Here is a 23,856-nt window from a genome sequence, read left to right on the forward strand (position 1 = left end):
TTTGCTTTTCCAGGGCTGGTGTTTACAGAGGGTATTTTTTTGGAACCAGAACAGAAATCATCCCACATCCTTACGCAAGTCTTCCGCAGACTCCAACAGATATATAAAGCCTTTGGACCCTCCATCAGTCTAACCGTCCCAGCAGAGCTCCTGGGTTGGTCCTGAAGTCTCCAGCCACCTGCCTGCCTACCTGCCAAGACCTGTGCGGGGCAGCCATGAAGTCCCTCATCCTGCTCTTTTGCCTTGCTCAGCTCTGGGGCTGCCTCTCTGTCCCGCATGGCCCGATGCCGGCTTATAGGGAGCCGGCCTGTGATGACCCAGAAACAGAGCAAGCAGCCCTGGCGGCCGTGGACTACATCAACAAGCACCTTCTTCGGGGCTACAAGCACACCTTGAACCAGATTGACAGCATCAGGGTGTGGCCGCGGGTAAGTGAACCTGCGTGGAGCTCAGCCGATTCTTCCAAGGAGGGAGGCCGAGGGTAGGAGGAGGGCAAGAGAGGAGACACTCGGCTCCGCAGTCTCAAGGAGGGCGCTGGACGGGGTTGGGAGGTGTGAGGAGGAGAAAAGGCTTCATTCAAATGATATTCTAAAGATCAGAGGTAGAAATTACGGCTTTCTAAAATTAGGACCCAAGAGACTGGATTCTAATTGCCAAATTACCACTGAGTAGAAATACACTTCTTTCTCTGGAGAAAGACTGAGAATGAATGAAACTAGTATTTGCTAAGTGCCTTTCGTATATATCGTCTCCTTAACCCCACTCAGTCTTGTGGGGTATTCTCCTTGTCTTACATAAGAAGAAACCGAAGGTCTGACATATTAGGGCTTTTCTCTTTTTAGCCCAAGTCATATAATTAGTAAGCAAAGGGCTGGGATTCAATTCCAGACCTGTGGTCCTTCCTCTACACTATCTGCCTCCCCAAAAAAGGTATTCACCTCCCAAAGAGAAATCTTGGCATGAGTGGATTCAGTCCTTACATGCTAGACAAGAAACCAGTGCCATCTGAAGCTGGTGACAATGACGATCAAACTTGGGGATCAGCTGAGAGATTTGGAGAGGTAGAGGAAGGGTGTCTGTCTACTGCCTATTTTGAAATTAGATTTTATACCTGATGAAGGATCATGCTTTCAGCCAACATTGATTCCAAGCCTTCGATGGGCAACAACAGTGCTGGGTGCTATGGGAGACATTAGTTTGAGTCATAAGAAATTGCCATTTTTGTACATTAAAAGCAGTCAAATACTGGCATGTTAATGATTCAACCTAGTGCGAAGGTGAGAAAAAGACAGTTAGTGCCCATAAGAGATTTATAATCTAGGAAGGAAAATAAGGTAAACCTCAGGATGTCTGGATTGACTCTGACATCTGACCTCACAATGGGACAAAATATTTGAAATCCTGATTGTAGGCACAATGAACTTTAGGAGTACTGAAACCGCATTGAAGCACAATGATGGTTCAGAGGAAATACTGATCAATTCAGGGAAAATAATACACAACGTGCATATCTGAGGGAAATGTAATGAACAACGCTGCGATTTTCACTGACGCGGGGCTTGAAAGTTACTCCTTGAGAAACCCAGGAGCACCTGGTTCCTATTCGCTGTAGCTCTGAGTGTTTTCAGGAAGTTAACTTGGGCACATGCGCACGTCCTAAAACACTGCTTCCTCCAGGAGAGGAGATTGGGAACTAGTGAGGCAGAACTGAAATAAGGAAGCAAGCAGAACTGGGCTGGGAAAAAAATTTTAAAAAGACATACTGTACTTCTGGCTTTTCCGGAATTTGAAGAAAAGATACAGAAACAGGTGACCTGGCAGGAACAATTCCAAGGAGTCTTACAAGCTCCCCTACCCCAACCCTCCCCACTACTTCTTCCCCTCTGTGCTAGAATCTTCCTTTGTCAGAGGGAGGCTGGGCTTCCCTTTCATCAGCAGCAGGGGGCAGTAGGGAGCAGCAACTTTGCATCCAGTCATCCGCAAGACAAAAAGCCACAGACTTTTCCTTTAGGAAGGAAAAGAAAATGGGGAAGGAAAGAAAGTAGATGTTGAGAAGGAAGGAAGAAGTGGAGGGAGGTATGGAGAAGATAATGGAGAGGCAGTAAGTTATTCTCCTACACCACCTGATTTTGCTGCTTGACCAAGAAAAATCCAAAGCCGTCTTTTTCAAAATCCTGCTTGAAGGGTGGAATTTTAAAAATTAAATAAGTAGGAACACTCACGTTTAGATTCCAAATACAGCTCAGAGTGATGACCGTGGTTACATCAACCCGCCCAAGCCCACTCTGCCTTCCTTCTCACCACTTCCTACCGGGCAGGGGGGAGGGAGGAAGTGGGTTCAAGCCCAGTGGGGTGCACACTTGGGTTTGCTCGGCAGGCCCAGGCTGCTCACCTCTTCATTTTCTGTGTCCACAGCGGCCCACGGGAGAAGTGTATGAAGTTGAAATAGACACGCTGGAAACCACCTGCCACGTTCGGGACCCCACACCCCTGGCAAACTGCAGCGTGAGGCAGATGAAAGAGCATGTGAGTGTCCCTCTTAGGGTGACTGCGAGGGGGGCCCCAGCCTGGTTTGCCGTGCTTCTGCAAAGAGCAGGCCTCTTTAATCCAACTTCCTGGCCTGCCTTTATGGCTAGCCTGTGCAGTTTCTAAAATTGCCATTTGATGGCGCCTCCCCTGGGGCCGATTTTTACCACACTTCACCTTTTTGTTGTAGCCCTCCCTGAAGTCAGAGAGTGTAATGTTTCGATATCACTCCATGCAGGAGATTTTTTCGAGGCTTACCTTTGACATCCATGCCTGAGGGTTCTGTCCCCCTACCCTGCCCCCTGCCCCACCTCCCTGGGAGGGCCCTCACTGTGGGTTTCTTTCTCCAGGCGGTGGAAGGAGACTGTGATTTCCATGTGCTGAAACAGGATGGCCAGCTTTCCGTGCTGTCTGCAAAATGTGATTCCAGTCCAGGTAGAGGCAACTATTCTCCTTATGATGTTTACCTTGTAGAGAGAGTGAGGAAGGAACGGGAATTGTTTTCAACAGGAGTAGTTCTAGCCACATTGTTGGTGATGAAAAGGAGAAGCCAAATTTCCTGGGTTTGGGGATGTTTTAAGGAAGCTGTTCTCATCGAAGGTGAAAATCGCCCCCTGGTGAGAGGGGCTCCTGCAAAAATGCCCATATGACAGGACTCACATGAAGGTTTAGTAAGAAGCAGAGACTTTGCCTACAGCCATTTGGAGCATGTCTTAGCCCTTTTAAATCAGCAGAGCTGGGGCAAATGCCGCAGAGAACTACAGCCCACAGCTAGGTTGATTTCTTCTCTCTGTGCCTAGATTCTGCCGAGGATGTGCACAGGGTGTGTCCAAACTGCCCCCTGCTGGCCCCGCTGAACGACAGCCGGGTGGTGCATGCAGTAGAGGTTGCACTGGCTGCCTCCAACGCCCAGAGCAATGGCTCCTACTTACAGCTGGTGGAAATTTCTCGGGCTCAATTTGCGGTAAGACTGAGACCCTGCTGATGGATTGGGCAGTTTGATGGCACTTTGGGAGTAAATGTGATGAAGCAGGGGTGAGGGACAGAGAGGGTGCAGGGACAGCAACAGGAAGGCAAGAAGGGAGAAAAGGGACAGATAGGGTCCTGAGTGCCCTGAGGACCCACAGGACCATTGGCTCCTCCCCCACCTAAGCCACTTTAACATAAAACCTCCAGATGCTGTATGTCCCCAGTTCCTTGGTTCTTGTTAACACCAGGGTGGGAGTTCCCACTTTATCCAGAGCACGCACCATATAAAGCGTGTGTAATTCATGGGTCTCCACTTGGCCGCCATCGCCCATCACCACTGAACGTCTGTAGCACTCTCGTAATTGATACTTACAGAGGCACAGATATACTTAAACAGATAGGCATATGATGGTAGAATCCTAAATGCCTTTTGAATCACTGGGAAAAAAAAAAACCTAATAGTACTGTGACTAGGTTAGCATATTTGAATGCAAAAGAATTCTAGTATTTAAAAAAATTGGTATTCTGGATGCCAGCCATCACATGCTTGGAATTACACTGTATGGGTAGTAATTTTATGAACCAGACTATGCGATTCTCAGAACACCTTCACCCCAGACTATATCAATAACAGATATTTTATTATTGCAAGTGTCCATATGCTCCAAGAACTATGGGATAGAAAAGTATAAATATCTTCCATATTTTGGTTTATATTTTTTCATTTGACCTGGCTATCTAAAATACGTGGGAGAAGTATTCTTTTCTTTACTTTCCCACCCCTTCTTGGAGGAACCTGAACCTTGGGTCTCAAAGTGCAGGTCCACAAGGGAAGTGTGGTGGGAGGCAGGGATCCCACTCAGGTCAGTGTAAGGTCAGCCCTCTGGGCTCCTGCTTCCTATCTGAAAACTAACCTCTGCTCTGAATGATGGGCAGTGGATAGCTGCACCTCCTTCAGGGAAGACCCAACCCCAACTTCTGGATACAAGCCCTCAAAGCCCAATGTCACTATGACTGCCCTATGTGGGCCACTGGGGGCGTATTTCCTGGCCACACAGTGTGGTCTCTGTGAACTGTGCTCCCTGGACTATGCAATGCCGTGTCCCTCGCTATTTCGCTCTGGCCTCTCCCTCCCTGCCTTTTTCCTGCTCAGTCATGTTGCTTCATGAACATCTTCATTTATCCTCATCAGCCTCTTCAAGCTGCTGCTGTCTATGTGGAGTTTGCAGTGGCTGCCACTGACTGTGTCGCTAAAGATGTCACGGACCCAGCCACATGCAACCTACTGGCAGAAAAGGTGAGCAGGCCAGGTGTTGTGTCGGTGAAGCAGGTCATGGAACAGAACATCCTCAGAGCGAGTTTGTATCTTGGAGCTGCGGAAAAGAGAACAGTGCGGAATACCCACTGCCTGTAAGGGCTGGGTCCTGCCAGGCCATCCTCTGGGCTGTCATCTCCCCTGCTTAAGAGCTGTCACCAAATCATCTCACCCACAGGAGTCCCCTGGAGTCAGAGAGGCTATTTCCTAATTAAGAGAAGTCATGCCAGGCTGCTGAGAGTCTAAAGTGTAGATTCCCTAGATATATCTCTGATATGAAATCTTTCAAGTCCTGAAGCCAATAATGCCCACTTCCAGGAATTGAGCCTAAAGAAATCATTGTGTTTGACAGAAATATATCTCTAAAGATGATTTATCACAGATACAAAATGACCTCAAAAAATCTAAACGTCCAACAGGAGGGAGTCATTGAATAAAATATGGTACCTCAGTACATAGAAAAATTAGATACAAGTATTATAGATACAAAATAGATGCAAAAATTATGTTTTCAAAGGATAATAAATAAGAGAGTGCTATCATTATAGTATGTGAAAAACACAGAATGTACATGATAGTCACAGTGATCCCAATTTTTAGATGATTATTTAATAGTATTTAAAAATAAGAAGAAAATACATCAATGTTAACAGAAGTTCTCCTGGGTCATACCATTTCTGAGATTATGATTGATCTCACTCTCAAAGCATTTCTGTATTTTCTACATTCTTTGCAAATTATATATTGTATATGTATATATCCTTTATAAGCAGAAACCATAAACTTTAGGGTTTTTTTTTAAGGAATTAAGAATTTAAGGGTTTTTTTCCCCCTTGACGTGTTGGAGTATCAGTGAAATGGAGAGAAACCCACTTTTTGAACCAGTTCAAATAACTCCTCTCTTTCTGTGCACAGCAATATGGCTTCTGTAGGGGGACAGTCACTGAAAAAGTTGGCGGTGCGGAAGATGTCACTGTGACCTGCAACTTGTTCCAAACACAGGTAGGGTATCATGGATGCACCTCCCCTCATCTTCAGACTACATTGACCCCTTAACATGTCTGCCCAGCGTTAGTGATGACAGGGCATTTGCCGCCTGTCTTTTGAGCCCCACAATATAAATAGAGCTTGGGAATGTGAAATCATCAACTAATGGAAGGATGTTTCAGCCATGCCCTTCTCTCCCACGATCTGGTTGTTACAGGGCAGAACCATCCTGGGCATAGTTGACAAGGCCACGTTTTTATTGGCAGGGCTGGAGAGTGGGGTTTTGGGGGTGGGATAGTGAGAGTGGTTTCTGAGTCTGAGAGACCAGGGGGCCAGATCCTCCTGGCAGCTCCCGGGTGGCTGCAGTTGTAGATGAAAGAGGGTGACGCTGCTGGTGAAGATTAGCCATAAGGTAGGGAGGGTCCTTTTGCTCGTGGGACGTGAGTGTAAATCTACTGTCCCCAAAACAACGGGTGAGAAAAGGGCTACCACAGGCCAGTTACCCCTCTCCTGTAGCTCTGATGACCATCCTTTGTACTTGGGTAGTTCTTTTTTGCCAGATTTCTTGCAAATAAAAATTATTATTATGGGAGAATTGGGTGGGGCTCCAATTAGCTCCAAAGCTAACCTCAGGAAACCGTCCTTTCTCCAGCCTGTGACCCCGCAGCCCCAGCCAGAGGCACCCACCCCGGTGGCGGAGGCAGATGCGCTCGGGCTTGCGCCAGTTGTCCAGCCCGAGCCGGAACCCCTGGAGATGATTCCCCCGAACCCCATCCCCGAGCCGCTGAACCGGGCGCACTACGACCTGCGCCACGCCTTCGCGGGTGTGGCCTCAGTGGAGTCGTCCTCAGGAGAAGCGTTCCACGTGGGCAAAACACCCAAGGGGGTGCTGCCTGGCACTCCTGCTGCTGGCGGTCCAGGCCCAGTGATCCGCCCTTGCCCCGGGAGAATCAGATACTTCAAGATCTAGAAGATGGTCAGAGATGTGAAGGTTTAGCCCAGAGAACATAGCCACCATTTTGTCCTAGTATGAGTATGGGTGGGGGCCTTGTCTTTTGTCAAAGCAAGTGCTACAGTGTGGTCTAGGTTAATATCAAGTCTTGAATCTCAACTTCTCAGTCTTCAGAGGACAGAAGCAGAAGGGGTGATAGTTATGTTTGATTGAAGGCATAAGGTGAGCAACTTGATTGTCATTGTTTTGATGCTAAGCCACCGCCATTGTGTTCTCGACCTTCTCTTGAACTCACAAAAATAATTGGAACTGTGACTTTAAGAGGTGCTCATGCCAGGTTTATATCCACTTGTTAATAAAATGCCTGAAGGCCCTTTCTTAATAAAGAAGGTTCTAAGCTGAAATGTGGTCATGATTTTTGCCTGCTTCATCCAAGCTCACATCTGTGGTCTGTCTTTCCAACAACCATACCGCACGTGTCCCTAATCAAAATCAAAGTGAAAATAGAAACAAAATAGAACAAAAATCTGCTATTACTCTATACAGGAATAAGTGGGACAAGGATCTGCTCACAACCCATGAGATCTGCTCATTTCCTTATGAGAAAATATTCTTTTCATTTCATAAGGGTCAGAAAATATGGCTAAATTAGGACCAAGTGACTGAACTTTGTACAGCCAAACCAACCACTGGTTTTCCTCAATAGCCAGGCAAAGAGGGGGTGGTAATTAACACAGGGACCTCACTTTAATTATATCTGTTCATTATTTATGCTTAAATAACTGTTGACTGTACTGTATATACTTCCTTTTATGATGCAGGATTGGTCTTTCTAGCCAATCCATTTTAACAATGCAAGTTAAAGCTCTGGTTTACAGTATAAATAGAGGAGGAATACCTGGACAGGTAAATCCAGTGGACATTTGTAGATACTATCCAGGTGCTCAGAGACCATAAAGGAATAAACAGTTCCCGTTATAGAACGCTACCTAGACAATTTCAGTTTTTATCTCCTAGCATTAGGTTGTTCTGAGCACCCTAGGTGATGGGCCCTTTGAGATGGTATTTTAAAGGGGTAGGATCAACAGCCAATTGAGTGGCTTCACTTAAACCAAGGAGACTGAATCAAGCATTGACACTCACCTTATCACTCCTGCCTAGAGGTTTTGCCAATATTCCAATAACCAGAAGGAATGGCCAGAAAGTAGGAAAACCACTAGGTACCTCAGAAGCCAGGGCAATGAGAAAGATATGGTCATCTGGGCTAATGCTGCAAAAAGAACAATAAGAATAAGGACCAAGAAAAGGCCTTGGGTTAGTTGACTGATTTGGAGGTGATGGCGACCACGGGCAGATGCAGTTTCACTAGAAGGGTGAGTGTAAAAACCTGGTGGCAGGATTGGCAGGTGGTAGATGATGAAGAAATGGAGGGGGTGCATGTAATCTTCTTTTTCAAGCAGTTTGATGGTGAAGGGTAGGAGGGATAGGATGTAATCTAAAAGGATAGCTGGGGGCAGGGGAGGGTATAGCCTCAGGGCAGAGTGCATGCTTAGCACACACAAGGTCCTGGGTTGGGAGTTTGAAATCTGCACGTCTTGGGGAGTGATGGAAATGTTAGCTGTCTTGATTGTGGTGGTGGTTTCATAGGTGTACACATCTATCAAAATTCATCAAATTGTACATCTGAAATATGTGTCGTTTACTATACAGGAATTATACCACAATAAAAGTGTTTTAAAAAAAAAGAAATGCAGAATCTCAGACCCCAACAGAAAATAAAATAAAAATCTCCCCTCCAAAAAAATTAAAAACAGTAAGTAAATAAATAAACTTAACTACCCCCACAATCAATCAATCAATCAATAACTAGATGGAGGGAAGATTTCTTTTCCAGGAAAGATGAGTTTTGAGCAACCTTAGGACAAAAGATGGAAAGAGATGGAAGAAGAAGAAGAGGGAAAGGAGACGATGGGGCAAAGTGCCAGGGGAGGTATTTAGTGGACAGCTGGAAATGGTTTGGGCATCTCTGCCAAGGAGTCTCGTCCTTCTCTGAGGGCGCTTTGAGGAAGGGGATTGTGAAAACACAGCTTTTACCCAGAACTGAAAGAGACTCATCCATCTTCCCTGCTTGGTGTGGCTGTGGGGTAACACACGAAGTATTAGAGTATACTCCATGGCAGGTAGTAGGTACCCAACTCAGAGCAGCTTAAGTAAAAAGAGAAATGTCACTGTCCTGTGTACTGGGAATGAAGGAGGATTAATAAAATGGCCATATTTAGGCTAACAGATTGCTTATTCTTATGCTTGCCCTTAAAATGGTCAACTGACCTGACTCACAGCTTTAGGCCCTTTGTTAAAATAGAGCTATTAATTCTACTGTTTCTGTTTTATTCCAGTAATTGAAAGTAGTCATCATACTTCATTTCTGAGTTGTTCTCCAGGGAGAAAGTCACAGAACTGTAACCTTACAAAGTGCTAAAAACCAAGAAGACCACACCTTGGGTGCCTACAAGATAAAGAAATTGAAAAAGTGACAACCGCTAGCTTCTATAGAATTGGTCACCTGAAGGCATTGTGACACCACTCTGAGTCTTACGAAGAGAAAATGATTCTGTTGATGGCTACCCCATCCCCAAGGTGGGTTCACAGTTTTGAAAACATTAGCCTGCTGTGAATCCCCTTTGCCGGGCGAAGCAATAAAGCTGTCTCTTTTCTTCTAAGCTCTAAGACCCTGTCTCTGAGTCAGGGACGGGGGGGGTGGGCAGGCGATATTTCAGCAACAGGAATTCAAATGGATGAGGCTTACCTAGGGCACAGCCAGACCCAGGGGTTCAAAAGATATCATTCTCTTTTTCTCTCTCTCTCCCCGGATCCCCTGCCCAATTCCCTTCCTCCCTCCCTCTTCCTCCCTCCCTCTCCATTCCTTTCCCTCTTCTCTCTTTCAGTCTCTCAGCAGTGCTCCACCTTCAGTCTTAGCCAGGATGGCCACGGGCAGCCTCACACCTAACATAAGCATTAGTGCCTAAGCCTGAAGAAAAAGAGAAGGACCAGGCAAGAAGAGCCAAGGGAAGAGCTGTTCCAGGGAAATAGCAGGCACAAAGGCCTGGAGGCAGGGAATAGGTTGATGCAGCTAAGGATGAGAAAGGAAGCTGGACTGAAGCAGTAAGAGGTGAAGGAGGAGGGCTATACAAGATGAGGTTGAAGAAGTAGGTGGGCACCGGTTGGGAACAGCCTTGAGATCCCCAGAAGGCGTTAGGATATTATTCTTGATGAAGTGGGAAACCAGTAAAGCTTTTAAGCAGGGCAGTGACATAATCTGATTAACTTTAAAAGGTCACTCAGGATCCCTGGTTCTTGACCTGGGGATGGGGGAAGAGGGGAGGAGGGGTGCAGCAGTATCATCCACCCCCAACCCCCAGCCCAGGGATGTTTGAAATTAAGTGGAGGCATTGACTTGGGATGCTGCTGGACAGAGGCCAGAGATGCTAAACATTCTGAAATGGACAGAGCATCCCCAAAAATGACGTCCCAGAAATGAGTAATGATTACTTAATGCCCCCAATGCCAAAAGCATTCATGTTGTCAGTTGCTGTGGGGAAAGTGGGTTGCATCTTGGCAAGAGTAGCCACAGGCTAGGAAGTGACTGGAGCTTTCTGGGGGAGAGATAAGCAGGCAGTCTAAGGTTGTGGGCAGTGGATGTGGTAAATAAGGATGTAATTTCAGGTAGAACCTCCTAGGACCTGCTGGTGGATTTGATGTGGGAGTAAGAAAGAGAAGCTCCTGCATTTGTAGCTTTGCAAACTGGGTAGATGCTGGTGTCATTTACTGAGGCAGAGGGCGCTGGTTCATTTCATCTGAGTTACCTCAATTTCTCTCCTATCTTGAAACTGAGCAGTTGATTTCTCTATGTCAGGTTAACTCATGCCTTGATATGACAAATCTGCTTTTCCTGGGCTAAGCTGATTCACTTTTCACTTCTCATGGCCCTCATTATACAACCAGGTGTCTACAACAGCCTGACAGGGTCGTAGGGAGGATCAAAGAGATGCTAGAAGTATATGTTTGGATCCTTCTTGATGCATTCTTGGTTCTCACTGTCTTCCCTGTCTGCTTCCTCTTCCTATCCTCTGAATTTGGTGGCTTCGGAAGATTACGTCCTTGAACTTCTCTTAAAAGTGTACTTTCTGCTTGGCAAGTCCATTCTTTCCCGTCATTGAAACTCTAGATCTTATACAGATAATTTCCAAGTTTATAGCTCCAGCTCGGGCCTCTTTTTTGAATTCCAACACTGCATTTCCAAATGTCTCCAGGAGTTCCTCACTTAGATTTACCTAGGACAATTTCCTATGTGATTTATTTTATCTAAGAGATGCATATCTGAAGACTTAGCAGTATTCAAAACGTGCATATTTCAGAAAAATTTCTCCCCAGGAATAAACGTAAATTAGAGAGGATGAGTTATGGAGCTGTTAAATACTGTGCTTGTAGCACATTTTTGCACTAAAGCTGCTCTATATTTTCTCAGCATCATCTTTACTATTCTCCTAAGTTGATAGCATTGCCACGTCTCATTTACCTGCCTTCTTCAGCTTTTTAATCACATCTACCTCCTCTTCTAAAGTTACTGAATTTCAAGTGTATTTTTCAACGCTTGTTAATATTTGGCCGGTGTTAAGGTAATACAAATGTTTACGACTATAATAACAGCAAACATTAGAAGAACAGAATAGTCATTAAAATCACTCATTGAAATTTTGCTGTGCATGAAAAAAAGTGTGATTTCCAGGATTCTGTCAGTGATGGGTATTTCTCGTCCATGGGGCGGTCATATGGCAGTGTTATAAACAAGGTTTACAATGTAATTACTTTTTAAAAAATATTCAGTCTTTGGCTGATTTTTAAAAATTAGATTCAAATTGTTTCAAATTTTGTGTGTAAATTGAGACTTTATTGCTATTTTAATGTCCCACTATTTAAAATTTGCATGATTCAATAATCATACGAGGTAACTATCTTATATGTTCAAACCTCTGCCAGGCCATGTCTGTTCCAGATTGACTCTCATCCCCGCATCTTTCCCATTTTGGTTCATAACAGCTAGTTTGTCACCCAACAATGAGAATTTCATTCATTACAAGGTAAATCCTATTTTTATTTAGTGTTTAAAATGTAAAGCAAGAATATACATGCTACATGATACAGCACTCTTAAAGTCAGTTTCCCAAATGCTCATTTTCATAAAATATTGCTGGTGCTAATCTGTATCACTTATTCCACCTCTAGCCCTTCCCCTACTCCCCATCCACACCCCCAAACCACCAAGGACCATTAGGAGTACATGAAACACAATGGCAACTTACTAGGATTTTTATATTTATGATAATACATATTCATACATATGAATATATAACAATGTATGTGTATTACCCATTCAGCAGGTGGTGACTCCAATCTTCTTCTCTTTATGACCTACTGGAGTTAAGAATGCTCATACTGTTTATCACAGCAATATTTGAAAGAGCAAAAATTGTAAACAGTATAAATTTTCTATAATGATGACTGGCTAACTACATTATATCCATTCTATGGGCTACTATAAAGAAATTTAAAATCATATTGCAGAAAAGTAACAATGTATAGAGCAAAATATTCACACTATATTTTGAAATGAAAAGGCAGATTTTTAAATGATATGATCATGATTTTGTAAAAATAATTTACATGTATAAGTATATTTGTATGTATATACACAGACACATGAAAACTACAAAATATCAAGAAGGAAAATACTAAAATATTAATAGTTGATTATACCTGATTTACAGGATATTATGGAGTTGTTTTTCTTTATTGTATCAATACTTTTTTTCTATATTTCCTGAACTTTCTATAATCCTCATGTATTACTTTTATAGAAAAAGAGTTTTTTGTTTTTTTTGGTTTTTTTGGCTTAGAACAGAGGTCAGCAAACTTCTTCTATAAAAGGCTGGATAGTAAATATTTTTGGCTTCATGGGCCTTACAGTCTCTGTCTTAACTAGTCAACTATGCTGTTGTAGCAAGAAGTGGCCATAGACATTACGTAGATGCATGAGTGTGGCTGTGTCCCAATAAAATTTTATTTACAAAATTAACAGTGAGCTGCATCTGGCCTTCAGGTTGTAGTTTGCCAAAGTTTTCCAGAACAGTGGAAATAAGGAGAAATGCAGTTAGGCAGTACCATGTGGAGTTGTGTGCTGGTCTCTGGAGTCAGAGTGATCAGACAAGGAAACCAGAGTGTTGTCCCTGGGGATGATGAATTTGTCTGGGTAATAGCAGGGTGAGGCTGAAGGGCAGGAAGGTAAGTCAGGAGCTGAAGACTTTACAACTGAGAGGGAGTGACAGAAGGTAAGAAGATCGCAGGGACAGGAAGGGGGAGGCTGATGCAGCCATGTGACATGACTCTCAAAGAAACAGGTTCTTCTGCAAGCACAGAGGACTAACGTCCTGGAAAGTAGCACGAGGGGATGGGGAAGATGCCAATGTTACTAAGTGTAAGTATCCACTTCAAAGTTCTAATGGAGAAGTTGTGTCTTGGGGAAAATCCAGGCTTGAGTTGAGTCCAGAATATGACGAGGTTAATAGGATAAGTGGGTAGGCTTATTTACTAAGGAATGGGAATTTCAGAAGACAGAGTGGAAAGAAAGATTTGGGCATAAGAGGGATCGTTGATAGTATATCAGTTTGAGGGGGAGGAGGCAGAGAGCACGAAGAGGATGATACTGCCGGGAGAGGATAGATAACAAAAGGGATTCTGTTTGAGGCATGTTAGGCTTACAGAGATTAGTGTCTGGAACCAGCAGGCAGTAGCTTGCATTGATTGTTGCCTGGTGATTCAGGAGCAGGCAATGGGATTAATTCATTCCCAGGTCCTCAGGACAGGAGACAACAGCAATATCTAGAGGATGGGAGGTCTTTTCCTAAGCAGGTATCTGTCATTCCCTCTTTCCCCTATCCCATCTCACCCAAAGCCCATACATGGCTATGTTGCCTTAGGTCCCCATTGAGACAAGCCATGGGTGGCACTGATTGCACAATAATGTTTTTATCATCTCTATTGCATCCTCTGTTGCATTCCTTTCTATTCATTTCACCATCTCTTGGTGCATTGCCTGATGGAAGAATTCAACAAGAAAGAAAGGAAAGAATGACCTCCTAACCAATCTTGCCAGATCCAGTCCCTCCTCCTTCCAGCTATCCCATCTGGGCTGCCAGATGCACATAAACAAAGTCCAGATTCTCCTAATCAAGAAGGAGTCATATGATCACAGGTCTCCAAAGCAGGGGGTGCAAACCCCAGGGGATGTACAAGATAAGTCACTGGCTTGTGGGGAAAAGTACTAGAAATCTATGTTTCTAGTTTTTAATATTTTACTATGTTTATTAGCTGCATACATTTTGATCACATTATAATGATTTTTCCTTTAAAAAAGACTTAATTTTTTGGAGATGTTTTGGAGTCACAGCAAAATTAAGCAGAAATTACAGAGATTTCTCATACACCCGTTTCCACACATGCCTAGCCTCTCTATTATCAACATTCTTGACCAGAGTGGTATGTTTATGGATGAACTTACACTGACAAATAATTATCACTCAAATTCCGTAGTTCATATTAAGGTTCATTCGTGGTGTTGCACATTCTGCGGGTTTGGACAACTACGTAATATCATGTATCCACCATGATAGGATCGTACAGAACAGTTTCACTGCCTTAAACATTCTATTATCCATCTATTCATCCCTCTCTCCCCCTCATCCCCTGGCAACCATTGATCTTTTTACTGTCTCCATAGTTTTGCCTTTTCCAGAATGTTACATAGTTGGAATCATATGTTATGTTGTCTTTTCAGACTGACTTCTTTCACTTAGAAATATGCATTTAAGTTTCCTCCATGTCTTTTTGTGGCTTGATAGCTCATTTCTTTTAGAGCTGAATTGCATTGTCTGGATGTACCACCGTTTATACATTGGTCTACTAAGGGACATCCTGGTTGCTTCCAAGTTTGGGCAATTTTGACCAAAGCTGCTATAAACATCCATGTGCAGGTTTTTGTGTGGACATAAATTTTCAGTTCATTTGGATGAATACCAAGGAATACAACTACTGGATTGTGTGGTAAGGCTGTGTTTAGTTTTGTAAGAAGCTGTCAAACTGTCTTGCAAAGTGGCTGTACCATTTTGCATTCCCACCAGCAATGGATGAGCATTCCTGTTGCTTCACATCCTCACCAGGATTTGGTGTGTCAGTGTTTTGAATTTTGGGCATCCCAAAAGGACTGTAGTGGTATCCCATGGTGGTTAATTTGCATTCCCCTGATAACATAGGATGAGAAGCATCTTTTTATATGATGGGCTTGCCGTCTGTTTATCTTCTTTTCTTTGGTGAGGTTCAGGTCTTTTGCCAATTTTTTAATTGGGTTGTCAATTTTCTTAATGTTGAGTTTTAGGAGTTCATTAAGTATTTTGGATAAAATCTTTTATCAGATATGTCTTTTGCAAAATAATTTCTCTCAATCTGTGACTTGCCTTCTCATTCTAAAGGACTTGATTTTTATTTATTTTTAACTGCAAAGGAAAATAATTAAGCTTTGCTAATATTTAGCATATCAATTATTGATATGATCATATATAATAACTAGTCATACATATATTGGGGACACATATTCAAATATTTTGTTATTAATAGGGCCTGCGATCAAAAACTTTAGAAGTCCCTATGTAAGGAATAAAATCTAGATTCCCTATTAAGGCATTCAGGTCTTTACAGAACCTGCTTCCTCTCCTTCTCTATCCTATTTCCTGTGCAAACTACACTCTAACCAAATTCTACTAGATCTCATCTGAACAGACCATGGGATTTCTTGTCCCTGTGCCACCTCATGCTACTCCCTGTCCACACTGTCTCTTCTCCCCCTCCCCCACCTCAACCCTGTGGTCTAAGTGGTATTTCAAAACCCATCTCAAAAGGCGTTCCCTAAGCCCCAGCTGAAAATCTCCACCTTTCCTGGACCTTTTTCATGGCACCGAGCCCCTTCTATTCTATTTTGTGGCTATTTGTTTACATATCTCAGATGGACTGGTCCAATTTAATTCATCCTCCTGTTCTTCAGCCTACGTAGGACGTTGCCTTGTCCTTGGAAAGGTTCAAATAAAATCTTTGCTGAGATGAGATATGGTACAACGACACTCCTTCCTTCTACGTCCTCTCCAGTGGAAGGGTGGAGTGCAGCAGAGGCTGCAGTCTTCCTCTGCTCCATGTCGCTAAGGGCCAGCAACTGGTGTTGACACACTCCTGTCTCTGCATTGGCTTTTAGGATATTTTGCTACTCTCCCTGAAACATTCATTCTCCTCTGCCATTGGGCTGCCCCTTCCCATCCTTGTCATTAATACTCTGGCACCCCCAAGGATTCTCCCACATTCACCAGCAGCTTTAGACTGTCTTCTTCCCTGCCCTATCTGACTTCAACTCCCCTGCTGATGGGTCACCACCCAACATCGGACTCTCTCCCCAATCTTGCCTCCTCCTTTACCACTCCTCTGTTTCTGCCACCCTCCTGTGCCCACAGTCACACCCTCATGGAGCAGTTGTCCTCATCCTGGATGGCAAACCTTGCTCTGCCCTTAGCTACATTTCCTCCACCTCTCATAGACCCTTGGTCAGGTTAAACTAGCTTTTCAGATTCGCTGAGGACTTCAGTCCCTCTGTCTCTATTAGTCCAATCTACCAGACTCCTCCTGGTTTCACTTCCTTGTCTGTGAGCCCCATTGCTACAGTCTGTCATTTCAGTGATACTCACACAAGCATCCTCTGCAAGTCTTGACACTCTGTCCCCTGGACTACATGCCTTTCCAGGGCCCAACTCCAGCTGGACTGTTCCATTCCTGTTCACAGCCTGGAGGTCTGGCTGAAGGGCTTCCCATCACTTGGCACTTGGTGTCCTGACAAATGTTGCTCTCCAACCTCAGATGGGACCACAGGGCTCCCCACCCTCATGCTCCTCATTCTTCCTCTACTTCCCATTCTGCACAATGGATCATCCACACTTCTGCTTCTCTCAAGTCCCTGATCACACTCCCACATCTCGACCCTCAACAAATTGAAACTCCCAGTTTCTAAATAAAAGAAATGATCCCCGATAAAAATTCTCTCAGCTTCCCTCCAGTTTATCTCAAAGTCACCCGTTCTTACCTCATTCTCTCTTGCTCAGAGTGTCTTTCTCCTGTCTCAGCTCTCCCCATCCCATCCCACCTGCTCATTTCCCCTAATTGTGTTGCCCTCCCCAGCACCCTTTCTACCCTAACATCAGCCTCCCCCCCTCCACTGATCACAAACACTCTCAGACAATCCCCATCCTAAAAAGCCACTCTCCCTGCATCCCTCTCAAGCCACTTTCTATCCCTCCCCTTCCCTTTACCATCAAACCTCCTCTTAAAAAACATTTCCTTAAATTTTCTTTAAATGTTACATGCTCACTGAAGAAAATTTGGAGAATACTGAGAAGCTAAAAGAATAAAAAAGAGTGGCTCCTGTGGTCCTAGAGCTCAGATGCAAACACCATTAACATTTTTCTGTGTGTACTTACTCTGCCTCCCACCTCCACTCCATGGAGGTGCTTTATAAAAGAGTCCAATTACCCTGTAATTTCCCTGGTCTAGCCAGCTCTTAAGCTTGTAATGTAACATTATAATATAAGCATTTTTGGTTACAACATAAGCCACACAAACATAATTTGTAACAGCTGGTCAGTGTTCCAACAAATGGGCACACCATAGTTTACTTAACCTCTCCTACTGTTGGTATTTAGGTGGTTATCGCCTTTTCACAGTTGTAAGTGGCAGGACAGTTGTTAAAAACAAGACAACAGGCCCCAACTGGAGTCGCTTATGCTCAGCCCCATATCACCAAACTGAGATTTAACTTAATTACAGTTTTGCATCTCCCGGAGATGAAATCCTAAACCAGCCAACCAGGAACTGCCTGGTCAGCACTAGTCAGGTCATCTGCCCGGCAGACCCCTGCAACCCCCTAAAGGAAAGCAACTTTGCAACAACCAACCCGCTGTTTAGCCTAGTATGACCTCCTTGTTCCCACCCACTTCTGCCTGTAAAAGTCTCATTTTGTACAGCTCCTTGGACCTCCATTCTACCTGTAAGACAGGATGCTGCTATTTGAATCAATTTTTGCTCAAATAAACTCTTAAAAATTTTAATTTGCCTCAGTTTATCTTTTTATTAATGTTAATATGCATAACATTTCCCAATATTTATGAATACTTTCTTAGAGTAGAGTCTCAGATATAAAACTAATATTTGAAAGTAATATGAATATTTTAAGATTCTTGGCATTTATTATCAAATTGCTCTCCAAACAGATTTTACCCATGTACAGTCAAAATACGAGAGTGCCCATTTTACTTAACTTTTGCCATCACTGTTTCACAGCACCATCACAGCATTATCACTGTTTCCCCCACCAAAGTGCTAACTTACAACTGCCTGAGTAATAAAGAGAGAATTTAGTATACCCCTATCACGCCTCAATCCTTTATACTTGGGCTCATAATCATACCAATGGAATGAAATTACTCTGGAGAAAGGTCACCACTGACTTCTTTAGTTGCCTAAACCGTTGATCCACTGATTTGTTTTTCCTTCTTAAAGTACTACTGAATCTCTGTACGTTGTTTGGTGCACTTGTTTACCCCCTACTTGGAGCCCTTTGTCTGTCTCCATCTCTCCTGGCCGCCTCACAAATGTTAGAGTCCCTGAGAGTTTCGTCTTGACTCTTCTCACTTCATATGCCCTGCCTGTCAGTCTCATCTACCACAAAACTTCAATTTATTCATTGGTCTTATTCCATAAAATGTCCTCCTTTGCCTGTATTTTAATCTCTACCCACCCCCTCCACTCTTATGGCCCTACACCCTCAGCATAGAAACGTACTCAAATCTTTTCCATTCCTTTTTTTTTTAAGGAAGTTTTTTCTTCCTAACTCACTTAAAGAAAAAAAATTTTTGGTAGGGGGTAGGTAATTAGATTTATTTATGTATTTGTTTATTTAACGGAGGTACTGGGGATTAAACCCAGGACCCTGTTCGTGTACTTTACCACTGAGCTATACCCTCCCCACTCCATTCTTTTTAAAGGACCTTCCTCAGTCCTGTATTCCTCTCTTTCATTTATTCCTTTCTTCTGTTTACAGCCAAGCTTTTAAGAACAGTGCTCTCAACTTCCTCAACTCCCATTACTTTTTTGTTTGTTTGTTTTTATTGTTGTTGTTTTCTTATAATCTATGCAGCTAGGATTACAGAGGTTGGGATGAAGTTAGCAATAAACTACATCAATAGGCTTAAAAGGGGAATTGGGTTATGTATCTGTGCACCCCCACTACCACCACCGCATTTGTTGTGAGGGCTGGATAAACAGTCCCTCTAAGGCTATCTCTCTAGCTGATGCGGGAGCCTGAAGGCCACAGGGCATGCGTTCTGGAAGAGAAGACTGATGCAAAATAGGGGGATGGAGAGCAGGCTGGAATCCACAGGCATCAGTGAGAACCCCATGAGGGGAGACTGACACCCACATCCATTCCTTTTCCTCTGACCTTTGTGAGGAGGGTATCCTGCTGAAGCTGGGTCTTTTATCACTGCTACCTGGAATGATCTTTGTGACAACCAAACCCTTAAAACCCTCCCATGACTCCCATGCTTTGAGAATGTATTCAAATCATACAGCACAGAGGGCTCTCAGGTCCCTGCCTGCCTACCTCTCTGGCTGGGTAGCCTGCCCTCCCCCTGCCCTCCCCCTCTTCCCCTCTTTCCATTCCCCTTCTAATTTACACACGCACACATACACACACACTCAAGTCATATAAAATCATAGTAGAAATTACCCCTAATATGTGGGGCCCGGTTTCTTCAAAGTTAACAGTAATGTCGAAGTTTAGGTAGCTTAATTCCAAAAAAGAACACTTGAAAAACTATGTCATAACCTGTTAAAATAGAGAAGAGGCTGGGAATTGTAACCAATTAGGCTTTACAAGGGAGGTATCCCCCAACACATGTGGACTTTATTACAAAGAGTATGGCCTTGAGCTCTTAAGTTAAGTCGTCTGCTCTGTTGTCACTGACCAGTCATTAGCAGCCCCCTGGTGTCTGTTATCCACCACATGCCACTGGAGCAAATGATTCTCAAGTTGTTACGATAGAAGGAGCTGAAATATAGTCACCTATTTTAAAAGTCCTTTTAGAACATGTCTGGGTTTGGCTTCACTGGGGATTAGCCTCCCCTGGATCTGCTTGCTCCCACTTCCAAGTCTTGAACACTGATCCCTTTGCCCTTCCATTGCCCTTCTTCATGGAACTAGTTCTTATTTACTTCAAAGCTTGTGTGGAATGTCACCTCCTCCAGGAAATCTTTGCTAATTCCTTCTGGCCCCTAGTCTGCCCAGGACTGGGTTCGGGATTAACCCCGAGGTTTACTTATGTGGTTAGACTTATCACACCATGTTGTCTGCTGTTCAGGGCAGGGATTGTGCTGTTTTATCTTTATCCCCAGCACCTAGCAGAGTGCCTCTCACCGCTTCACTCACTGGAGAGGAATTTAGGACATGACCTGAATGGAGGAACTTCCTTCTCACCCACCCCCTCAAAGTCCTGATCCATCCATCACTGAGGAGCCTAGAAACCCAAGTTTCAGACATTCACATGAAGATCATTTCCCAGTGTGAATATTATTTGCTATAATTTTGTGGAATGCAATGTGGTAAATTATATCAAAAGCTTTAGCATTAGGAATTTCCTTGAACTCAGTAATTCTATTTCAAGGCATTTATACTAAGAAAATAATTAAGGGGGTGCCTGAAGATTTACCCATAAGACTGTTAATTGTAGCATTGTTTATGTATTATAACAGAAAAATTGAAAACAATCTACAGGTCTATAAAAGAGAATGAATTTGAGTAATTGAATAAATTGGCAGTGAACCACTGTGTAGTCATTAAAAACTAAGTTGTATAAATGGGTTTATTTATATGTTAAGATGTTCATGATCTATTGTTGGATTTTAAAAGCAACTTACAATATAGTCGGCACAGTATTATATTATTTTTATATAAAAATGTGTGTAATATATGCATAGAAGAAAGTATAGTGGAATAGTCTTATCTTTTTTACTTTCTGTTATTTGAATTTTTCTATAATGCATATAAATTGCTTCTAAAATATTATTTTAGCAAGAAAAACATTTAAATAACTTGGAGTGAGTTCTCCAATCCCTTTACCTGAGCTCCATTAATAGGCATAAATGCTTTGGGCCCAAAAGAAAAAAATGACCAAATATTAAGACTTGTCATTGGCTGTACATGCATCACATACATGGTCTCATTTAGTCCTGTAAAATAGACATGTTGTCCCCATTTTCAATGATGAGAAAACTGAGTCCCAGAGAAAAGAAACTGCACTTGTGCTTGAAGTCACACAGCTAGTGACAGATTCCATCCAACATTTACCCAACAATCAGCCCCTGTCTTTCCACAACGCCACACAGCAGAGGTCCCACTCAGAAGCACCCACCTCTGAGGCCAGTGCCAGCCCTGGGAAGGGTGAAATAAATTCATTCCTGAGGTCAGTGTTCTCTGACGTAAGCCCACCAGAGGCCAGGGACCCCTGCATTAGCAGCAGCTGGATCAAAGCTGTGGGGGTGTCTATTGGTTTTGCCCTGTAGTTAATGGATAATATTCTCTCTGAGTATTGACTCAACAAAGTTCCATGGTGAAGGAAAACGACAAACACCACGCACTTGCCCAGAAGAGCCCCAGGTAGGGGGAGCCTTGGGTTCAACCCCTGGCCGGATGTGTGGTCCCACGCAGACCACCGAATTTCCCAGTACTTTGGTTATGCCATTTAAACAAAGTGAGGGTTGGCCCGCCCAGTCTCCACGGACACTTCAATCACTATCGCTCGAAGACTCTGACAGAACACACATCACACAACATGCAGGAAGGGCATCTTCACAGGAAAGGGGACAGGAACAAACATCCCCAGGATCTCAAAGACCCCAGTTTCACCAGCCTTCAGAGAGAGGTCTTCCTGTTCTTACTTTCAGGATGAGGAAACTGGTTCTTAGAAAAGATACAGGGACCATTTCTCAAGCTTCTGAGCAGCTTCTGCTGTGGAACTTCAGACTCTATCAACCTCTCCTCGCCCCTTTCTTATTCTTTGTAAGAATCTGTGATTGTGATAACTTACAAGTTTTCTAGAAAAGGAGTGAAGGACAAGTTAACGTTTTCTCTGACAGAGTGGCAAATGGCTGGCACATTTTTCTCCTCTGACAGAAACACAGACGTCTCTGCCCAGTTCAGCTGAGGGTCCTTTAGCCTGGCTCAGGGGGTGCAAGATCAACTCTTTCTTAAAGGGACATTCCTCAAAGCTTACTTATTCTTCACTTATTTCCCAAAAATAAGCGCTGAGTGCTGCAGACCATTGTCTCCACCCAGGAATCCCTAACAGCCTGTATTTCCTCTGTGTGCTTTGAGGACCTGGGGCCTGAGGACTTGCACCCAGTACTGCTGAAGACACTGCTCAGAGCCTCCCAGGACTTCTCAACTGTGTTTTGAAAGTGAAGGACATTTAACAAAATTTTTGAACACTAAAAAGTGGCAAGGTAATGCTCACAATTTAGAAACAAAGAAAATGACTTCAGAAATGTTCTCTGTTCATTTCCTATGAACTAGAAGATACTGACGCAATGGGGAAGAGGCAGAAAATGTAAAAAGATCACCCACTCCCTCCAGATTCAGGGCAGGAGTTTTCAATCTTCCCTCCTTCCCTGCTAACCCATCCTGGTATCCTCATCCCTCTTCCCTGGTCTCTTCTCCCCTCTCTTTCTCCCCATTTCCCCTCCCTCTTATAGCATCAACAGGAGCTGCTCAGTTCAGCTGGCAGTTAGGTGGTATTACCAGCAACAGGCATAATTGAGGGGTTACCTCCTAGAGGACATAATCCTCATCCTTGTCTCCTGTGCAACTCGGACAGGGCTACCAGCCTCTCCTCTGTGGTCCCATAGCATCCACGGTGTGTGTGTGTGTGTGTTAGTCAGTCTGCATTATCTGCGGATTCTGTATTTGTGAGTTCACCTGCTCGCTGCTACTCATTACTAATCCCCAAATCTACACTCCTATTACTTCAGCAGAGCCATGCACAGAGTGGTGGGAAAGTAGAGTCCCGGGAGGCAGCCGCTTGTGTTCCCAGCTGAAGTCAAACATGGCGGCACCCTGCTTCTAGTTTCCGCTCTGATGCTGTAAACAAGTGTATTTTTTGCAGTTTATTTAGTGCCGCGTTTTTCACAATTTTGTGGGTTTTGTCGGTGATTTCGCTGTTTAAAATAGCCCCCAGGCATGGTGCTGAAGTGAACAAGGAGGCTGAAAATGCATGTGTGAGACCAGCTTCGTTCAGGTATAAGTTACAGTGTCTGGTAAATTCAATGTTACTGAACTAACAGTAAATATTAAATAAGATATGTTTTTGAACAGAAACATATAAAACAGGGTTATGTATTATTATTGATCAGTTGATAAAAATGTTGTGACCAGAGGATCACTGGTCACACACACACACAGACATACACACCATATTGTATCTTCTCCTTACGAACATCCCTTCTCCTCTAGGCTCTCTGTACTTTTTGAGTTGGAACTCTGTCTAGTTCGTATCTCAGTCTCCCTGCTATTTAGTATCTGATATATATAGGTGCTCAGCAGGAAGATGACGAATGGAAAGCCAACAACCATCTTCTAAAGCTGTTTGAACCAAACTGAAACATCCCCCCCACCCCTCGATCCCCCCAACCCCTCCGTCTGTTGGACACTCCCCCCCACAGGCCTGAATCCCGCTGTGGGTTGTTTCCTCAGTTTCCTTAGTGTGGGATTAGTGATTGGTGTGGGAGGGTTCTTGTAATAGCACCAACTGAATAAAGCAAATGCCAGCTTCATAGCTCTACTTTTATTCCCCGTGCTCTTGGGCTCCCTGGCCCTGGGAGAGTAAATGCTGCCAACTTCTATGAGAAAGAT

The 23,856-nt window shown here is 43.7% G+C and overlaps 1 protein-coding gene across 1 annotated transcript; it reads left to right on the forward strand.

Annotated features, from left to right (window-relative positions):
- Positions 1–200: 200 nt before the first annotated feature.
- AHSG (alpha 2-HS glycoprotein) lies at positions 201–7,090 on the forward strand. Its single transcript, XM_006200987.4, has 7 exons — positions 201–428; positions 2,416–2,526; positions 2,877–2,961; positions 3,327–3,490; positions 4,688–4,792; positions 5,726–5,812; positions 6,450–7,090. Exons 1-7 carry the CDS (start codon positions 216–218, stop codon positions 6,765–6,767), a joined length of 1,083 nt encoding a protein of 360 aa, XP_006201049.2. The 5' UTR covers positions 201–215; the 3' UTR covers positions 6,768–7,090.
- Positions 7,091–23,856: the final 16,766 nt, after the last annotated feature.

The sequence above is a fragment of the Vicugna pacos genome, chromosome 1, assembly GCF_048564905.1.
Source record: "Vicugna pacos chromosome 1, VicPac4, whole genome shotgun sequence".
Lineage (NCBI taxonomy): Eukaryota > Metazoa > Chordata > Mammalia > Artiodactyla > Camelidae > Vicugna > Vicugna pacos.

Excerpts from the sequence above, each read along its gene's own strand:
- AHSG (XM_006200987.4), top strand. The coding sequence starts at position 216 with ATGAAGTCCCTCATCCTGCTCTTTTGCCTTGCTCAGCTCTGGGGCTGC. Across the intron at positions 429-2,415 it reads GCATCAGGGTGTGGCCGCGG|CGGCCCACGGGAGAAGTGTA; the intron begins GTAAGTGAACCT and ends CTGTGTCCACAG. Across the intron at positions 4,793-5,725 it reads GCAACCTACTGGCAGAAAAG|CAATATGGCTTCTGTAGGGG; the intron begins GTGAGCAGGCCA and ends TTCTGTGCACAG.